We start from the raw sequence: 21,757 nt of genomic DNA, 5'->3' as shown, positions 1-21,757 counted from the left end.
CTTCCACCTTTATCAGCTCCGACACCTGCCCGGTGATGGTCGAAACAGCTGAAATCAATTTAGATAATTTTTCAAAAATTACGAAAGAAAAAATGAAAAATTGAAAGATATAAATCACTGTAAACTACCAAAAAGACCAGAAGACATAGCAGCATAAGAAAGTCATCCAGCCCACCCTTCATCAAAGTCACAAATGTACTGTGGCGAGCATTTGGTCCATATCGACAGATAAGGAAGCTCATTAAACTCAACGACCATTTGATTATGATAGACACAAAACAGACCAGGCACCATGACCTGGAGAGTGAACCCAACCAGTCTAATACAGACAGGGGAGGTGACCGTCACACACCCCAGTTACAGTCAGGATGACCCACAAATACACTGGTGAATAATTGCATAACCCAAGCTAAAATGTAATAATAAATGAACTGGAACTTCCCATCACAATCCCACAAAAGCATTTTAACACAAGAACAATAAACAGTGCTAGTTATTAGAAATGCAGAGGCGGGGCTGTCAACCACGCTCATCCCAGAACGTCACACTGCCCGCACTCGGGGGGTCAGCCGTCCCCGCCAACCCCAAAAGTCCCAGTGGGTGTGGATGCTGCCGCCGGCTCCAGGGGAGACCCCATTTGCATGAGATATGAGGCAGGGCACCCAGAGTGCCACTTCTTTCTTTCAGCCTCGCTGGGTTAGTGGTGGCCAAGGGCCAACACACTGCCAACCAGTCCAGTGCAGCACGACTGCCTTCTGCCGCTCAGGCAACCACACCCAATATACAACATCAGAGATGTGGTCCAGCACCACTTCCAGTGGCTTCCCATCTTGGGGGATTGTCCCTTCTTCCGGGAGGGGCAGTAGACCCATACTGGGGCCCCCACCAGGTACTGCTGCATTGGCACCCTAGACTAGTGGCCTGGCCCCTTCTGGGATGTGCTGGAGGTCTCAGGTGGCACTGCCTGTTCAGCGTTTTCCGATGGCTATGCTGGGGTGGCAGGGCATTCCTGGGCCAAATGACCTGCCTCACCACACAGGTAGCAGAGGTCGTTTTGTGGCCCGCGGTGGGGTCAGGCCTGTCTCACAGGCTCCTCCTCCACCTCAGTGACACAAGCCTGGGCCCACGACATGCGGGGCAACGCTGGAACATCTTGGGGGCTAAGATCGCTTCTGCCCTCTCTGCCTCATCCAGCGATAATGACAGTATCAGGCGAACATACTGCCGAAGGCGCTCCAGCGTCAACGCTTTTACAAAAGCATGGCTCTTCCTGGGCCACGGGAGGGAACTGGGGGTAGCCATGCCGAGAACAGTGGCAGAAATCTGTTGCAAATGCCCCCAAGCTTTCTCCCATACAGCGCCATCTTCCCTCGTTGCTTCTGCCAATGGCCTCTGCTCGAAATGCCACTCCAGTGCCACTACAAGGGCCCTGTAGTCACGCTGCTCCGCCGGCGTTAAGTCGAGGAGGGCCTGCAGAGCATCTCCCTCCAGTGCCAGGGCCTCTCGATGGGGCTCCACCCATTGTGCCATGCGTCAAGTTTGACTTTCGCCAGGCAAGGCTTCAGGCGGCTAGTACCGTTGTACCTGGGGAGCTTCAGGGTGGACCCTGAGGCGAAAATCGTCGAGGCCCTTTGATCTTCCTGTTGCTCCAGTAGCGTCTGCCATAGTGCCTGTCCTCCCATGGCTGTAGCTTCTTGGGTTCTCCAGTGTAGGTCACTATAGCAACAACTGATGCACTCCGCTCTGTCCCTGGGTTGGGGAATCTGGGTACACTCACTCATTCAGGACTCCCTGGGAAGGCACAATGTTCGGTTCCCGGATCCTCCCAACGGGTCCCGTCTTCACGAGCCCTGCCTGTGAGTGTAGGGGAGGCATACTGCTCGGTCCCTCATCTTATTCCCGGGTCTTAAGGCACTATATCCAACATCGTAGCTCTTCAATCTCGCATCCCACTCCTGACACCAATGTGGCGAGCATTTGGTCCATATTGACAGACGAGGAAGCTCTTGAACTCAACAACCATTTTATTGTGATAGACACAAAACAGACTGGGCAGCCTGACCCGGAGGGTGAACCCAACCAGTCTCACACCGACGGGGGAGGTGACCATCACACATCCTGGTTACAGTCAGGGTGATCCACAGATACACAAGCAAATAACTGTATAACTCATGCTAAAATACAACAATAAATGAACTGGAACTTCCCACCATAATCCCACAAAAACATTTTGACCCAAGAATCAATGACATTAGAAATGCCGGGGTGGCTGTCGACCATGCCCCTCCCCAGAGCATCACAGTACAATTAAATAACGGAAACATCTTTCAAATGAAGGATGGTGGTGCTCGCAATCACTGGCATAAACCCCAGAGAGCGGATGCAAATCTTGTCTGACATCTCCACCTTGTAAGTTATGGAATGCCCTAAGCCTTGAATTCTCTCGTGGAGTGAAAGGATTGATGTGCCCTCAGCTGATCTTTAGTGCACTTCATAATACTGAGCTGCAGTGGATTGTTCTGTACCTCCAGAGGTCAGCTTTCTCATTTTCCTCTGCAACAAACAGCCGGTGACAACGATTTGGTTGGAGTATAGGTAGCTCTGTAAACAATACCATCTACCCAAGACTCACATTTCACTCTAACCTATTCTTCCACATGACAAGTCTCCCATTCTCCTTTACACTAGTGGTAATTTACAGTGGCCAATTAACCTATCATACAGCACAGCACCCAGGTGAAACGCACACATTGACAAGGTGGTACGGAAGCAGCACTGCAGCAGACGGGAGGGCTCTACACGGGTAGTTCAAACGGGTATCAACCCAACCACCATCAAAAACAGAAATCCAGAAGGGTGTTGGAAAAAGCCAGCAATACCATGAAGGATCCCACCCTACTTGTGAACTGTTTGCCCCACTCCCTACATAGCATCGACATCAGGCCTACCAGACTCAAAAACAGTTACTTTCCCCAAGCAGTATAAGGCTGATCAACAGCTACAGCGACTAACCCACCCCACCACATCCCCAACCACCACTACTTTATCATTTCCTGTCAGTCACTTTATCTACAGACGCTCCTGTGCCTAGCGTCACTTTACATACATTATGTATGTAATCCTTACATACAATCAATCTGTATAGAAGCTATCTTATGTACTTTTATTTATTGTGTTTTTTCACCCATTGTGTTCTTTATCGTATTGTACACTTTTTTGGGCTGCATTGAACCCAGAGTAACAATTATTTTAGAAACATAGAAAACCTACAGCACAATACAGGCCCTTCATCCCACAATGCTGTGCCAAACATGTACTTACTTTAGAAATTACATAGGGTTACCCATAGCCCTCTATTTTTCTAAGCTCCATGTACCTATTGAGGAGTCCCTTAAAAGACCCTAACATATCCGCCTCCACTACCGTCGCCAGCAGCCCATTCCACGCACTCACCATTCTCTGCGTAAAAAAAAACTTATCGCTGACATCTCCTCTGTACCTACTTCCAAGCACCTTAAAACTGTGCCCTCTCATGTTAGCCATTTCAGCCCTGGGAAAAAGCCTCTGACTATCCACACGATCAATGCCTCTCATCATCCTTTATCAGGTCACCTCTCATCCTCCAGCGCTGCAAGGAGAAAAGGCCAAGTTCACTCAATCTATTCTCATAAGGCACGCTCCCCAATCCAGGCAACATCTTTGTAAATCTCCTCTGCACCCTTTCTATAGTTTCCACATCCTTCCTGTAGTGAGGTGACCAGAACTGAGCACAGTACTCCAACTGGGGTCTGATCAGGGTCCTATATAGCTGTAACGTTACCTCTCGGCTCTTAAACTCAATCCCACGGTTGATGAAGGCCAATGCACCACAGAGTCAACCTGCACAGCAGCTTTGAGTGTCCTATGGACTTGGACCCCAAGACCCCTCTGATCTTTCACACTGCCAAGTCTTACCATTAATACTATATTCTACCATCATATTTGACCAACCAAAATGAACCACCTCACACTTACCTGGGTTGAACTCCATCTGCCACTTCCCAGCCCAGTTTTGCATCCTATCAATGTCCCGCTGTAAGCTCTGACAGCCTTCCACACTATCCACAACGTCCCCAATCTTTGTGTCACCAGCAAATTTTCTAACCCATCCCTCCACTTCCTCATCCAGGTCATTTATAAAAATCACAGAGATTTTGATCTTGAAATCTTTAAGTCTTTCAATTTTGATACTCAGTCTATGTATATAAGCTAATCTTATTTTTATTATGTTTGTTCATTGTGTTCTTAATGCTTCTTGCTTTTTTATGCTGCATCGGGTCTGGAGTAGCAATTTTCCTTTACAATTGTGTAGGAAAGATTGACAATAAACAATCTTAAATCTTGAATATGAGCTCTCCACAGATTGGAGCAGAGGTCAGGATCGAACCTCGGCTGCTGGAGCTGTGAGGTGGTAGCAGCAGTGACACTAACTGTTGCACCACTATGTCATTTTAATGCATCCAGTGCAGCTAGCAGCCAGCTCCCAATAGAAAGATCAGCTACCGAATGCAGATGTACATTCTGACCCAATGTGTTTGCCAGGGGTGGTACTCAACATGAATAATCTCCAGATATGGTAACAAAGCCATTCCATTAAAGTTTACAATTTGTAAAACTCATTTTCCTGAAAATCAAACCTGGATTTGTATGTTTCTGGGCATCCAAAATACTCCTTACAAAATATTAATTGATACTGAGTTTTGTTTTAAGTTCGCAGGATAAAGCTCTAATGATGCTCTAAGATGTGGACATTTTAGAATTGCTATTTTCTATGTACAATACCGTTTCACTCCATCTTCTATCGTGTCCAATTCAAGTGCATTACATTTGGTGCCGGCCTTATGTTCCAAACTTGCCATTCCAGTTCAGTGATTGTCAGGAGTATTCAGAAAAATTCTTCAACGATGTGTCAAATGGAAGTTTATCTATAAGAACCAAAAGATTAGGTTTAATTATTGAAAACAGAAATGACACACTTAGAAGAGAAAGACTGTTAAAACTTGTCTGCTTGGTCATACTGACTTTGGCCTCTGAGTAACTTGCTTGTATAATTTCACCAAGGAAAACAGGCATTCTAAAGTATAAAGTTATTCGTTAACACCAAGATTTCTGGTCATAACATAATGAAGGTTCTTTGAAGCACAGAATTACCTTGGTGTGAGATGCAGTTCGTATGATTGTCTGGTTTCAAGACTATTTTCCTTCATTCCTTTTTTCTGATGGCATTTGAAAAAACAAGTGATTTAAGCATTAAGGATAATAAGGGACAGAGACTGCAACAAAGTAAATTGGTTTTTAGATTTTGATTATGAAACAGAGATGGAAAAGTGAATTCAGCAATAACAGCCAACAATGACTGAAGAGATAGATATTCCCTTCCTACACGGCCTCACTTGGAGTATTGTGCTCAGCTCTGGTCACTCATTGTAAGAAGGATGTGGAAGCTTTAGAGAGGGTGCAGAGGAGATTTACCAGGATGCTGCCTGGATTAGAGAGTGTGTCTCATGAGGATAGGTTGAATGAGCTTGATCTTTAGTCGTTTCTCTTTGGAGCAAAGGAGGATGACAGGGGACTTGACAGAATTGTACAAGATGACAAGAGACATAGATTGAGTGGACTTTCGGCGCGCTTAGTCGCAGCAACCCCTCCATGTCCAACAAACAGTGCTTGTCTTAAACATTTTTCTTGTAATTGCAAAACCCTGTTGGGCTTTGGTACTACAAAATACTGTAAGTGCAGTTCATTGACAAGACCAATGGCAGAGGAGCTGCATGGCGGTTGTTGCGTGGACCGGGCCCTGATGCTGCACAGGGAAGATGACACCAGAGGTGGTATGGGAGATAACAGAGACACGGTGGGCATGCTGGAATCTGTGCTGAGTTGGAAACTAGTCCCTCCAGGCCCGCTCTCCCATCAGTCCTGCTCTGCAGTGTACGCTCTCTGGAAAACAAGCTGGACTGCCTTCATCTGTGGCTCACCCAGTGCGAGATGATGAACTGCTACGTGCTTATTCTTGTAGAAATATGGCTCCAGGACAATAGCCTATGCATCATCGATCTTCAGGCCTTGCCATTCAGTACATTGAGCTACCATTATTTTGTGACCATATGTGCTATTGTAACACCGGAGGAAAATATGGGGAGGAATGATGTCAGAGGTAGGGCAAGGATTTTACATAGAGAGTGATAGATGGCTGGAGGGTGGTGCCAGGGATAGTGGTACATTAGAAACATTTACAAGACTCTTAGGCACGTGGATGAAAGAAAAATGGAAGGCTAAGTAGAAGAAAAGGGTTAGATTGAGCTTGGGGTAGGTTAAAGGGTCAGCACAAAATCATGGGCTGAAGGGCCTGTGCTGTGCTGTGCTGTACTGTTCTATGTTCTATACCTAGAACAAATGTGGAACTCTCAGATAAAGAGGAAGTGCTGAACTTCTGCTCAGCTGAACATTAATACCAGAACAACATCAATTTCTCCAACTTCCATTAATATCTCCCCTCCCACTTCTCTCTTTTCCATTCCCTATTCTGGCTCCTCTCTCACCACTTCTCTTCTCTTCTCCTCACCTTCCGCACACCTCCCTCTGTTGCCCCTTCTCCGATAGTCCACTCTGTTTTCCTATCAGATTTCTTCCCTCCCAAGTTTTTACTTCATTCCCCTCCTTCACCAACTTGGCTTCACCTATCCCCTTCTAGCTTGTACTCCATTTTTGTATTCTGGCTTCTTCCCCATTCCTATCCAGTTCTGAGGAAGGGTCTCAGCCTGAAATGTTAGCTCTTAATGAATTTCCATCTATTCTGCCTGACTTGTTGAGTTTTCAGCATTTTGTGTGTTATTCTGGATTTCCAGCATTTGCAGAATCTCTTGAGTTTACAACTCGCTGACCTATTGGTTGCATGGAGCCTCTAAAAAGGGGAGTACAGACTTTTTCAAGATCCCCAGCACTTCACCTGGGCAATCTTGCTGAATCAATTTAAAGAGTATTTAAGTGTTTTAATTGTGGTCTAGAGATATTAATTGATTTAAGTCACTTACTGATTTATTAATAGTATTACCAGTGCTTCTAAATGTCTGCCATTATCAAAGGCATTTGCAAACGTACAATCGCATAACAACAAATTTTACGACATATGTTGGTAATATTAAACCTGATTCTGATAATCAGTGAGCTTGGGAGGGTCCTCATTTTCTGTCAAGCAAATCCAATGGGTGAAGACTGACAGTTAAACTCAGAGCAACGCTGTGCTAGGCTGAGCCTTGCCAATCAACCGGGAGTCCACTTCTGAGCTAAGACAGGGTCTTTGAGAATTGGTAAATGGTGAGCTTTTCAGGTTTGCTGGCCAGCGCATACATGTATAACACTTCAGTTAAAAATGTACGCACAAGCGGACCACATCTATGGTTCTTATCTTCAACCGAGCCTTTAGCCACATGGAGCATCATCATCAACATGTACTGTGTAGGCCAGTTAACATGTCTCCACTCCAGCATTGGCAGTCATCGGTGTACCTGCATTCTCCAGAGTCCAGTTAACTTATTCCTTCATGCTCTCACAAAAATGCCAGGTCGTGCAGACAGATCAAAGCAGCAACTGCTAAAGGGAAATTGCAGGCTATGAATTGCAGAGATCTTAGTCCAGCAAAAGTCAGTGGTTTTGTTTGCTGCCTGTAAAGCATCGCTCTGTCTTATCAGAATCTAGCTTTATGCAGAATATTGGTTCAGTCATGTTTGTTTGCATAGCTGGGCTTGTCGGTGATGAAATAAAGCACTATGTATAAATATATACATTGATATGTACACAGATATAAATATATGCTCACTTATTTAGAATACATGAATATGCACTTGCTTATTTAGCATCCATGAATATTGTTGTTGTCGAGTGCCGTCAAGTCATTGTCAACTCATGGCGTGGCGTTTTTGTGGCAAAATACAGAAGTAGATTACCAGACCTTTCTTCTGTGCAGATATTGCTGCTGCCCAGGTTGGGGTCCAGCCGGATTCAAACTCAGCAGCATCTACCCTGAAGTCCGGTGCTGATGTCACTACACCACTGACCAGCCCATACATGAGTATAGCAAACACTATTCTTGAATTATTTGTCACATTAAATATGGAGATAGAAGTACAGCAGTTCCAAAAATGAACGTAGCACTTAAATATGGCTGCTAGTGTGTGGTTCATTGACATTTTTCAAGTAATTAGCAGAGTTGAAAATTTCTTTCATATTGCCACCTAGGTAAAGTGTCGTCGCAAACATGTTTGCATGGAAAATTCTGACTCATGAGTTACAAAATACAAATGAATTTTGCAGATGCAGGCAATTCCTTAACTTATACATATGTACAGCATGGGTGGCAAGGGAAATGACCGTCTCCTCATTTTAGACTCCATAGATATTCATGAAACTACCAGCAGTAGGATGGAAGCTGTCCAATCCACAGTTAGAGTGAGTGTTGCCGTGGGACCAATGTTTCAGTGTTTGCTCACAGTTGAATTCTGTGCAGCCTGCTCTTTAGTCTTGTGCATCTGAATTGGATGAACCTTTTATGTTTGATTTTCCATGATTAACACCAAGAATTAATTGGCTCTATTGCATATTATAATTTTGCTTTCTAACACAATCAGGAGTTCCTTTCAAACAGGCAAAAAGGATTCAGCATTGCATTTATTGTTCAGCAACAACTGTGGAAAGGAAAATGCAGTTAATGTTTCAGGTTAAAAACCCTTTGCCTGATCTGAGCACAGTAGATGTGCTGGGATTAGATCAGGTGTCATAGAACATAGGACATAGTTCTATTACATTCGCAGTACATTACAGGCCCTTTGGCCCACAACATTGTGCCGACCATGTAACCTCCTCTAGAAACTGTTTAGAATTACCCTACCACATAGCCCTCTGTTTTTCAAAGCTTCATGTGCCCAGAAAAGATCTAGAAGGTCTGCAGTTAACTGAACAACCTCAAGATGGTAAAGAGGAGTGAATTGCTATGCATATTGACATTATAGAATTAACAGAGAAGCAGGAGAAATAACCTCAGTGATGCTATTGGGCAATACACTCAGTGACCACTTTATTAGGTACACCTGTACACCTGCTCATTAAAGCACATATCAATGATATTAATGTACAGTCAATCACATGGCAGCAACTCAATGTCAAAAAGCATGAGATATGATCGAGGTTCAGTTGTTGCTCAGACCAAACATCAGAATGGGGAAGAAGTGACTTTGATTGTAGAATGATTGTTGGTGTCAGATGGGGTGGTTTGCATATTTCAGAAACTGCTGATCACCTGGGATTTTCATGCACAACCATCTCTAGAATTTATAGAGAATGGTGTAAAAAACAAAAAAAACATCCAATGAGCAGCAGTTCTGTGGGTGAAAATGCCTTGTTCATGAGAGAGGTCAGAGGAGAATGACCAGACTGGTTCAAGTTGACAGGAAGGTAACAGTAACTCAAATAACCACACAATATAACAATGCTGTGCAGAAGAGCATCTATGAGTGTACAACACATCGAACCTTGGAGTGGATGGGCTACAGCAGCAGAAGACAATAAACAACAAACTAACTATGACTAAAAAAACCATAAGAAGGGAAAAGATTAAATATGAGGGCAAACTAACCAATAATACAACACAGAAAACTTAAAGCTTTTTCAGTTATATAAAGAGTAAAAGGGAGGTGTGAGTTGATATTGAACCACTGCAAAATGATGCTGGTGAGGTAGTAATTGGGGCAAAGAAATAGGAAAGAACTTAATAAGTACTATGCATCAGTCTTCACTGTGGAAGACACCAGCAGTGTGCTAGAGGTCCGTGTGTGTCAGGGAGCAGGAGTAAGTGCCATTGCTATTAGAAAGGGACAAGTGTTAGGCAAACTAAAAGGTCTTAAAGTCAATAAGTCACCTGTACTAGATGGACTATATCCTGGAGTTCTGAAAGAGGTTGCTGAAGAGATAGCAGCTGCGTTGTTCATGATCTTTCAAGAATCATTTGATTCTGGCATGGTTCCAGAGGACTGGAAAATTGCAAATGTCACTCCACTCTTTAAGAATGGTGGAAGGCAAAAGAAAGGAAATTATAGGGCAGTTAGCCTGACTTCAGTGGTTGGGAAAGTACTGGAGTCCATTATTAAGGATGAGGTTTTGGGGTACTTGGAGACAATTGATAAAATAAGTCAAAGTCAGCATGGTTTCTGTAAAGGGAGATCTTGCCTGACAAATCTGTTAGGGTTCTTCAAAGAAGTAACAAGCAGGGTGGACAAAGGAGAAGCAGTGGATGTCATTTACTTGGATTTTCAGAAGGCATTTGATAAAGTGAGACACATGAGGCTGCCTAACAAGAAAAAGTCCTATGGCGTTCCAGGAAAGATACTGCCATAGATAGAGGAATGGCTGACAGGTAGGAGGCAACGAGTGGGAATAAAGGGCGCCTTTTCTGGTTGGCTGCCGGTGACTAGTGTCCATCAGGGGTCAGTATTGGGACCACTACTTTTCACATTGTTTATCAATGATTTAGATAATGGAATTGATGGCTTTGTGGCAAAGTTTGCAGAGGATACCAAGATAGGTGGAGGGCTAGGTAGTGCTGAGGAAGCAATGTGTGTCAGGGAGCAGGAGTAAGTGCCATTGCTATTAGAAAGGGACAAGTGTTAGGCAAACTAAAAGGTACTCCAGTACTTTCCCAACCACTGAAGTCAGGCTAACTGCCCTATAATTTCCTTTCTTTTGCCTTCCACCATTCTTAAAGAGTGGAGTGACATTTGCAATTTTCCAGTCCTCTGGAACCATGCCAGAATCAAATGATTCTTGAAAGATCATGAACAACGCAGCTGCAATGAGGCAGCAGGACTTAGGCAAATTGGAAGAATGAGCAAATAAGTGGCAGATGGAATACAGTGTTGGGAAATGTATGATAATGCATTCTGGTAAAAGGAACAAAAGTGCAGACTATTATCTAAATGGGGAGAAAATTCAAACATGAGGTCCAAAGGGAATTAGGAGTCCTCGTGCGGGACTTAGCAGTCCTCTTGCAGGACTCCCAGAACGTTAATTTACACATTGAGTTTGTGGTATAGAAGGCCAATGTAATTGGGAGAAATGTGTGTTCATCCATCATCCACGTTGATGAGGACCTAGACACCTTTATCATGGTGTCGAGACTAGCGCGTGAGTTGGATTTAAGTAAGGGAGAGTTGCGCAGCGTCAGCCTCACTCTCTCTTCCCAATTCCCATCTGGATCCAGTGGCAAGACAGAGTCGAGATGGCTGGAGATGGGACTAGGTGCAGTGGATGACCAGGATGTCTTCTGTGTCTTGTCCTGCTCTACACGTTCCACGACGCTTGCAGAGACCGCCTTCTTGACCATTGGACCTTCCGCTGGTCTCGTCTGCTCAATCCACCGGAGACTGTCTTCACATGCTGGGATAGGTAACTCCCTATCTCACCAAGGGTTTGAGACCCGTTGGCTACCCTCACCTGGTTTAGCCGGCTTGTCGAAGCCGTTGCCCGGGGTGTGGCCACTGTCCCATGCAAACAGCTACAGGGAGCCACAGGTGAGAGCTGAGTGCCAGGTGGGGACCAAAGGTGGACTAACTGCCTTGAAAGGAACGCGACATGTTCCCCCACCAGATGTGCTACCCCTCCCTGACACCCCATACATAATGTACATAATTCACAAGCACCAGCTTTGAGTTGGGGTCTCGCTTTAAGAGGTTAGTCTGACATGACGCCATTGTTATATAAGGATTTTTTGCAGACTTTTGTGGTGTAGGCTTTGGAGTTTTAAGATGCTTGAAAGTAGGTACAGAGGAGATGTCAGGGGTAAGTTTTTTACACAAAGAGTGGTGAGTGTGTGGAATGGGATGCCAGCGGCGGTGGTGGAGGCATAAACGACAGGGTCTTTTAAGAGACTCTTGGATGGGTACATGGAGCTTAGGAAAATATAGGGATATGGGTAAAGCCTAGGTAGTTCTCAGGTGAGAACATGTTTGGCACAGCTCTGTGTGCTGAAGGGCCTGTATTGTGCTGTAGGCTTTCTATGTTTCTATGTTTCAATAAAATGTGTTACAAGTTTCATTAAATATAATTGCAGAAATCTGTATTTGTGACCCTGACGCTCTAGGATGATTCCAGAGTGATTGAACATGTCAGTCAATACAATCGCTTTGAAACTGCCAGAGTTTTGGGAGCAAAATGTCGTCACTTGTTTCGTATAAGCTGAGGCCCAGCTCGCCTTGCGAGAAATCTCTGCTGACAACACCCAATATTTCCATTTGGTAGCATCGCTCAGCAATTCCATAGTGGCAAGACAGGTGAGTCTGCTTGAACACCCGCCTGAGCACAATAAATACTGACCGCTGAAAACTCACCTTTTACAGACTTTTGGATGATTGGAGTCTGAGCGTGCCAAACAGCTGCTCTCCTTACTTGGCCTCGGCAATGTGGTCCATTAGCTGTTAGAGCTAATGGACCAGATGTTGTCTCTCCTGTGAAATCACCATCCTTGTTTTATTTTTAAAGAACTCTTCATGCAGCAAATGCCTGATCCAGTTCACATAGCCCTTGCTAATGCACCGGTGAAGGACTATAGGGAGCCTGACAATGGCTGACAGTCTACACTCAGCCAGGCAGCAGAGCATCATTGCTCCTCCTTTCTCTACCTCAGTAAGCCCAGTCAGCAAGACCCCCAACATAAGGACGCCTGCGGCTGTGAAACAGATGACATCGGGCCTGTGCTTTTGCCATGCTCATTTTGGTAGGAATGCTAGGATGTGCGACCGCCCTGCAGCTTCAGCAGTGCCAGTGCATCAGGACATCAGAAGTCAGTGAACGCTGCGGGTTCCAGCTGCCAGGGTCGTCTACTGTTCATTATGGACACTCTTTCAGGGCGATGTTTCCTGTGTGACATGGGTATTCACGTGAGTGTGCTGCCAGCATTGCCTATTGATGAGAAGGCGAATGGCAGCAAGATCCGGACCTAAGGGACATGATAGGTGATGTTCTGCTTCAGTGGGCGACATTACACATGGGACTTCGTCCTGGCTAAAGTGGCTAGACCTCTGCTTGATGCAGATTTCCTGAGTGCCCAAGGACTGTTGGCCGATCTTAAACTGCCAGCTTGCTCCCCCCAGTAAGTTGCCCACAACCACTCTGTCAATCACATCCACCACATGTGAGTATACTCCACTGCTGGGCGAATTCCCAAACCTCACCAAGCCCACATTCTCCACTACAGTCACAAAACATGGGGTCGAGCACCACATTCCCACAACTGGCCCACCAGTCCATGCTCGTGCGTGTAGACTGGACCCAGAAAAGCTGGCCATTGTGTAGGCTGAGTTTGCCAACGTGGAAAGACTCAGAATTGTAAGCCAGTTGAATAGCCCCTGAGCTTCACCCCTCCATGTGGTCTCAAAGTTCAATGGTGGTTGCAACCCATGTGGTGATTACCGACATTTTACCACCACCCAGTTCTACACATTCAAGATGATTCAACATGTTTATCTGGAAAGTTAACTTTTTCCAAAGTTGATCTAGTTAGCGGCTACCATCAGGTGCCTGTGTGCTTGGAGGACATTTCCAAACCAGCTGTGATGACCCTGTTTGGCCTTTTTGAGTTTCTGCACTTGCCATTTGGACTGAAAAATGCAGCACAGACTTTCCAACAGCTGATGGACTCTATATGAAAATAAATTTTCTTTTGTTTACCTGGATGACATATTTGTCGTCAGTGCGTCCGAACCCAAACATGTATCTCATCTCCACACACTTTTTGAGCGCTTATGCCAACACAGTTTGATTATTAACCCTGCTAAATGCCAGTTTGGGTTGTCAACCACTTGACTTTTTCGACCATCGCATCTTCGCAGAAGGTGCGAAACCCTTCCCATCAAAAGTAGCTGCTATTATGAATTTCCCACCATCCCGCACTACTAAAAAACTACAGGAGTTTTTAGGTATAGTGAATTTCTATCAGCACTTCATTCCACGGGCTGCTGAACTTATGCTCCTCCTCCCCTGTATAATGTGCTTAAAGGCAATAACCCTAATTTGATGATACCAAATGAGCTCTTTCTAACGTGACTGTACTGGTGCACTCACGCTGCTTCGGACTATGGTGAGGGTGCACAAACAGTTGGTCAGGGGTGTGTTGCAGATGCTTGCCTTCTTCAGCCAGCAGCTCCATTCCCCTGAAAGGAAGTACAGCACATTTGACTGTGAGCTTCTTGATCTCTATCTGGCTGTCCTCTGGTGGAATGCCATTTCATAGCGTACATTGACCACAAACCCCTCAAACCTTCTCGATCTCTAACTGGCTGTCTGCTGGAGGAATGCCATTTCACAGTGTACATTGACCACAAACCCTTCATGCATGCAATGACCAAGATATCAACCTCTTGGGCTGCACCTGACCTATTGTACATATCTGTTCACAACATATCAAGGTGAAAAATAATACCATGGCTGATTGCCTCTCACAGCTAGCCATTTATGCCGTACAGATAGGGGTTGACTATGCTGGCATGCTAGCCGACCAAGTAACTGACCCAGAGGTCCATGCTTACCAAACAGCAGTCATAGGCCTACAGTTAGCTGACACTAATTTCGGCAAACCTGGGGTTTCTCTCCTATGCGATGTGTCAATGGGTCGCCCTAGCCCCATCATGCCCACAAACTGGAGACAGACTATTTTTGACTCTATACATGGCCTTTTGCATCCGGGCCGGTAGTCCTCCAAGAAACAGTTTGCACTGAAGTTTGTTGGCACGACCTCAGAAAGGGTGTGTGTGATCAGACTGCAGGCTGTGTGGAGTGCCACAGGGCAAAAATTATCCGTCATGTTCAGGTGGCACTGGCATATTTTGAGGTCTCTGACTGATGATTTGTCCATGTCAATGTGGACCTTGTTGGTCCTCTACCTGCCATTTCACGCACCTTCTTACCGAGGTGGGCCATACCACGAGGTGGTCAGAGATTGTTGCTCCAGCATCGATGACGACCCTCACAGATGTAGCTCGGGCATTCATCAGCACCTAAGTTGGTGCCCCATCTGATCTTTCCTCTGACCATGGGCCCTAATTCATTCCAGACCTCTGGGCTGTGATGACCCAGAACCTCAGCATTAGGATACATCACACCACTATGTATCACCTGCAGTCCAACGGCCTATGTGAACGGTTTCACCGCTCCTTAAAGGCTGCTCGGAGAAGCTCCCTGACTGATGAGTGTTGGCATGATCGTCTCCCGTGGGTCATGCAGGGGCTCAGAACTGCTCCAAAAGAGGATCTGCAGTTGCCTGAGACTGAGTTGGTATACAGGCAGCAGTTATGAGTGCATGGGGATTTCATTTCTGACGTTACGACCACCTGCTTGGCCTCTCAACAGCATTCCACTGTCATCATTCAATTCCTTTTCACCTATTTTTACCTCCCATCATGGCGTGTAGCACCCTTGGGTTCCTGTTGACCTACATTCCGCCTCATTTCTTTTCACCCACTAAGACACACACCAACATCCCCTTAGGCCCCCTTATGAAGGCCTGTTCTGCACTTTGGAACATAGAGAAAGAATTTTATCACAAGTAAGAGAGGTATAAGTCAATGTATTTCAGTAGATAGCCTTAGATTGACCCACCCAGATTTGGATTATTCCACTGCCATGCCCCTGGTGTTAGGAGGTGACCGGGGTGTGTTAACAACCCACTGGATGAGCCAGGGGCACCTGCAGTTAATAGATAATGAGATCATAAGACCTAGGAACAGAATTAAGCCATTTGGCCCATCAAGTCTGCTCTGCCATTCCATCATTGCTGATTTATTATCCCTCGCAATTTTATTCTCTTACCATTTTTCGGTAACCTTTGACACCCTTACAAATCAAGAATCTATCAGCCTCTGTGCTGCCACAAAAATGCAGCTTCAAGGATCCATACTATCCAGGCCAAGCTCTCCTCTGACTGCTGCCATGAAATTCAAGAACATTTCAACCATCAGTGCTTGGAAATAGGTACTGAAGGAATGTCAGGGGTAGGTTTTTCAGACAGAGAGTGGTGGGTGTGTGAAATGCACTGCCAGCGTCAGTGGTAGAGGTGGATACAATAGGGTCTTTTAAGAGACTCTAAGTTAGGTAGATGGAGCTTAGAAAAATAAAGGGCCATGCAGTAGGGAAATTCTAGGCAGTTTCTAGAGTAGGCTACGTGGTTGGCACAACATTGTGAGACGAAGGGCCTGTAATGTGCTATAGATTTTCTATGTTCTATATACATCGTTTGACAGCAAATTTGTTTTGAACTTGAACTTTGAAAAAATACTCAATGACAGCTGTCTGTGGCAATGAACTCCATGTTCACCACCTGTTTGCTAAAGAAATTCCTACTCATTTCTGTTTTAAATGGATGTCCCTCTATTCTAAAGCTATACCCTCTGGTCCAAGACCACCCCCCGCCCCCCAAACCACTCCAGGAAATATCCTCTCCACATCCACTCTGTCAAGGCCTTTCAATACTCGATAGGTTTCAATGGCTTAACTGTTGAGTGAAAGATCGGCAAACCTGTCAGTGCTAACTCGTGTTTTCCATCAAATCTTAGACTATGGGACTGGGAGGTTCTGTCAGCAGTTTACACTAAGTCATAGATTTATACCGATGGCTCTGGAGGCCAAGTCATTAGGTAGCTTCAAAACAGAGGCTGATAGGTTCTTGATTAGTAAGGGAGTCAAAGATTATGGGGGAAAAGGCAGGAAAATAGGATTGAGAGGGAAAATAAGTCAGCAATAATGGAATGGTGGAGCAGACTCGATGGGCTGAATAGCCTAGCTGCTCCTACATCTTATGGACAAAGACACTCCTATGTCTTATGGATGAAGATACCCATCTTAATTCAACTTGCCTGCATTTGACCCTTATTCATCTAAACATCTCCTATTCATGTATCTGTTCAAATGTTTTTTTAAATTGTTGTCAAGCACTTTTGACAGCTCTTTATAGAAAAGTACAACCCTCTTAAAAAAAAGTTGTCCTTCGGGTTCCACTTAAATCCTTTCCCTCTCACCTTAAACCTATGCCCCTTAGTTCTCAGTTCCTCAACCGTGGGAAATGACTTTGTGCATTCACCTTTTCTGGGTACTTCATGATCACTGCTCAGAATTCTGCATTCCAAGAAACGACCCATCCACTTCCTGCAACCTATTCCCCATGACTTCTGGCAATATCTTCAATTTTTTTCTGTAACATTTCCAGCTTAATGGCATCTTTTTTATTGCAGGGTGAGCATAACTGAACACACTGTGTTTACCTCAGATGCTGAAATCTCCAGAGCTTAGCATTGGTGCACAGGCTACAGTGGTGCTAGAAAGTCTGTGAGCCCTGTAGAATTTTCTCTATTTCTGCATAAATATGACCGAAAATGTGATCAGATCTTCCCACAAATCCTAAAACTAAATAAAGACAACCCAATTAAATAAGTAACACAAAAACATTATACTTGTCCGTCTGGGTAGCCTCCAACCTGATGGCATGAACATTGACTTCTCAAACTTCCACTAATGCCCCACCTCCCCCTCGTACCCCATCCATTATTTATTTATATACACACTTTCTTTTTCTCTCTCTCCTTTTTCTCCCTCTGTCCCTCTCACTATACCCCTTGCCCATCCTCTGGGCTTCCCCGCTCCCCCTTTACTTTCTCCCTGGGCCTCCTGTCCCATGATCCTCTCATATCCCTTTTGCCAATCACCTGTCCAGCTCTTGGCTCCATCCTTCCCCCTCCTGTCTTCTCCTATCATTTCGGATCTTCCCTGCCCCCCCCCCCACTTTCAAATCTCTTACTAGCTCTTCTTTCAGTTAGTCCTGACGAAGGGTCTCGGCCCAAAATGTCGACTGTACCTCTTCCTAGAGATGCTGCCTGGCCTGCTGCATTCCACCAGCAACTTTTATGTGTGTTACTTGTTTATTACATGTATTTGTTGGAAAAAGTATGTGAACCTCTGGAATAATACCTTCTACAACAGCTATTTGGAGTTAGGGCTTCAGATCAATGAAATGAGATTGGAGGTGTAGAGAGGTGCCCTGCCCTATAAAAAAGACACATAAATACAGGTTACTGACAGAGCCTGTTCTTCACAAGAAATATCTGTTTATGTGCACCATGCCTTGATCAAAACAACTTTCAGAGGACCATAGAAGAAGAATTGTAGAGATGCATGAAGCTGGAAAAGGCTACAAAAGCATTTCTAAAGACATAAGTGTTCATCAGTCCACAGTAAGAGAAATTGTCTACAAATGGAGGAAATTCAGTACTGTTGCTACTCTCCCTAGGAATGGGCATCCTGCAAAGATCACACCAAGAGCACAATGTGCAATAGAGAGGGAGGTGAAATCTGGATGTTCTTTATCTTTCTTTTTCAATCTTCTTATTAAGTTTCAAAATTAATAAACATGACAATAATAGTAATGATACATAGAGATCGGGATTACAATAATAACAGTTAACATGTACAAGCACAAATTCCAAGTAACAAATATAGTTTAGCCTCCCAATCTCATAGTAACTGACCATGAAAAAGATATTTTATAAAGAGAGAAAAAAAACGCTGAACTAAAAAAACTAAACTAAAAAAAAACAAAGCTTGGGCTGTCATATTACATTGGCTAAAATTATTATTTGTCGTTAACTCCGCTCCTCTATACATGAACAAAAAAATTACTATTTTAGGTTATACTTACACAGAAATAGAAAAATTCTACAGAGTTCATAAACTTTGTAGCACCTCAGTACCTGCCATTTATCGTGGGTTATCTCCGAGTGATTAACCAACCAATGTACACCTTGTATTCGTGTGTTCAAGTATTCCAGATTTTTTTAACATATTGAACATGTTCAAGATTGGAAAGCATACAGTCTCTGACAGAGCGGGAATATGGCTCAGATGCCGGTCAAAGATGTTCATCAGCGGTTCCGAAAATTCGCACAAGGAGGAATATCCGGGTAACTTTTGTATCTCTTTCAGAGTTAAGAAAGAAATGTTGTGCAATTCGCCATAATGAAGTCTAAAGCAACTGACTCTTTGGTGCCGGCCATCGATACTAAAGCACACCCAAAATATGACTTAAACACCTGCCTTCTGAAAAAGTGCAACACATTTCAAATGAAGTCTAATTCCTAGTTGATGCAAATCAAAAAGAATACTGGCTGCTGACTATCTCACCACTGAATGAAGTGGCAGGGAGAGATTACTCAACCCATTCGGTAAAAATGGCACTTTCTATTTCGTCACAATGTGCTACGATTTTTTCATAGAGCTGAGAACTGTTTCCCCCTTCAATGACTTATTAACGGACATTGGGAAATCACCTATCTAGAATGTAGCAAACAGGGTGGATAAAGGCAGAGGTCATGTATTTAAATCCCTAGATGGTGTTTGAAAAACCACCTTCATAGAAGGTTACTTAATAAGAATGGAGATAATATATTGGAATGGGTAAGACATTAGCCGACTAACAGAAGAAAGAATTGGAAATTATTAACTACTGAGGTGCAATAGGGATCATAGTTGAGGCCTTCATTATTTACAATCTACATTACAATAAAAATGGAGCTGTGTACACAAATACCATATAAAGATGGTGGTTTTATAAACTGTGGAAGCACACAAAAGAACCCACAAATCGATAAGTGAGAGGTCAGGAAGTGTGTAGGTGGAGCATAATGAGGGGAAATTTGGGTAAAAAGTGGAAGGGAAATTATTAGTGACATACAGTCAAAAGAAATATGGGTGTCCATGTACATGTAACATTAAAAGGTAGGGTGCAGATAGCAATTAAGATGGCCAATAAAATGGTGCATTTTATTACAAGGGGCACAAGGACATTAGATTTGGGAAGTTTTGATGCAATGTCAATGTTAATGTCTGTGTGTTAAATAGATTAATTAGAGAGCTGTGTACAATGTTCTCCATTCCTAAAGAAGAAAGCACCTGCAGTGGAGAGAACGCAGAGAAGGTTTACTTGGTTGGTTCTTGAGATGACTTATAAAGAGAAGTTGCGCCTATACTCAGCGGATTTTAGAAGAATGAGAGGTAATCTTATTGAAAGAAAGAGGAGGACTAACAAAGTGAATATTTCCCCCAAAAAGGTTTTTTAGAATAACCAGTATTGTTTCACTGCTGCTGATGTATGATGGATATAAGGGAGAATTAATTCTCTCCGTAAGTCAATGCTGGAATTCTCTACCTGTGGTATTGGAATAAATGAATATATTTAAGGAAGAGATTGACAGACAGTTGAGCGCTATTGTAGAAAGTAGCATTGAGGCTTGCTCTAGATCAGCCATGTTCTAACTGAATAGGGGGGCATTGTTGTCCACATCTACTGCTTCTTAGAGTCACTGAGTTATAGGACAGGTCAGAAACAGTCTGTGTCATTTAAACAGCTACTCCGATTGACCTGCACCTGGACCAAAGTCTTCCATACACCTGCCAACCGTGTGCCCACCCAAACTTCTCTTAAACATTGAAATCAAGTGCACATGCACCACTTGCACTGGCAGCTCCTCTCACACCCTCACAAACCTCTGAGTGAAGAAGTTTTCTCCCTTCATAACACTGCAGTAAATCTCTTCAACACAGGGAGCCAAAGAGAAAGTTTACCTAAATTGATGCAATCCTTTGAACAATATGGCCAATTATCAGGATACAAGATCTACATAGATAAAACCCAACTACTTTCATATAACTATAGCCCACCAAGAGAAATTGAAAGTATATATACTTGGCCATGGCAAACAGAGTCCATCAAATATTTGGACATCATTATGTCAAAAGATTTGGCAAAATTATCAGTATGCAATTATCACCCAATATATTAAAAAATTAAGGAAGATATAACAAGGTGGAACCTAATCCCTTTTCTTGGCCTCAGTTCAAGAATTGAATCTATTAAAATGAATATACTGCCCAAACTACTATATCTCTTTCAGACCCTACCAAAAGAGATTAACCAAAATCAATTCAATGAATAGAACAAGATGCTATCAAGATATATATGGCAAGGTAAAAGGCCTAGGGTTCATCTCAAAACTTTGCAATTAGCCAAGGAAAAAGGGGGATGGGGCCTACCTTCTCTGAGAGATTATTATTTTGCAGCACAGTTGAGAGCCGTGATATGACGCTCAATGGAAAAATATTGAGCAAAGGATACTTTCCATCCCCATACAAGCAATTTTGGCTGATAACAACCTACAGAGTTACATAAATAATATTGACAACCCATGGGTGAAATGGACTCTTAAAATATGGAGAACTACTATAAAAGAATATAAACTAGAGAGAGACATTGCAATTCTTAAATGGTGTGCATATGACTCGGATTTTACGCCGAATAAACTGGATGCTAGATTTAAGGCCTGGACAGCTAAAGGAATAACAGCTATTTGCAATATAATGAAAGAAGGAACACTGTTCAGTTTTGAAATGCTCAAAGGGAAACACTTATTAGAAAAACAAAACTTTTACTGGTATTTACAGACACGACAGTATGTTAATAGGATGGTTAAAAATGTAACCAAGGGGAAGTGCATGTCTGATAGAGCTGTTTAGAAAAGCATATAATTCAGACAACGGTAGTAAGATCATTTCAAGCATGTATAAGGGTTTGTCAAATCTTAAAACACATTCAATTTCATACATTAAAACAAAGTGGGAGAAGGAAGGAGGG

General features: G+C 43.7%; 1 protein-coding gene and 1 long non-coding RNA gene across 4 annotated transcripts in view; one reads left to right on the top strand and one right to left on the bottom strand.

Annotated features, from left to right (window-relative positions):
• LOC134351804 (uncharacterized) overlaps window positions 1–19,138 on the top strand; it is a 42,350-nt gene extending 23,212 nt beyond the window's left edge. Inside the window, exon 4 of the long non-coding RNA XR_010019256.1 lies at window positions 19,054–19,138. This is a non-coding gene — a long non-coding RNA (uncharacterized LOC134351804). The remainder of the gene's footprint in view (window positions 1–19,053) is intronic.
• Window positions 1–21,757, bottom strand: part of LOC134351802 (sodium-coupled neutral amino acid symporter 1-like) — a 99,959-nt gene that overhangs the window by 73,059 nt on the left and 5,143 nt on the right. For 2 of the 3 annotated variants that reach the window (XM_063058501.1, XM_063058504.1), the window contains exon 2: window positions 4,822–4,964. In XM_063058501.1, the coding sequence (XP_062914571.1) occupies window positions 4,822–4,898 (77 nt within the window). In that variant the 5' untranslated portion in view covers window positions 4,899–4,964. Of the gene's footprint in view, window positions 1–4,821; window positions 4,965–18,821; window positions 20,183–21,757 lie in introns of those variants that run through there. The other variant, XM_063058502.1, reaches the window with a different exon arrangement.

Source organism: Mobula hypostoma, chromosome 9, assembly GCF_963921235.1.
Source record: "Mobula hypostoma chromosome 9, sMobHyp1.1, whole genome shotgun sequence".
Lineage (NCBI taxonomy): Eukaryota > Metazoa > Chordata > Chondrichthyes > Myliobatiformes > Myliobatidae > Mobula > Mobula hypostoma.
This window is presented reverse-complemented; position numbering and strand designations above follow the sequence as displayed.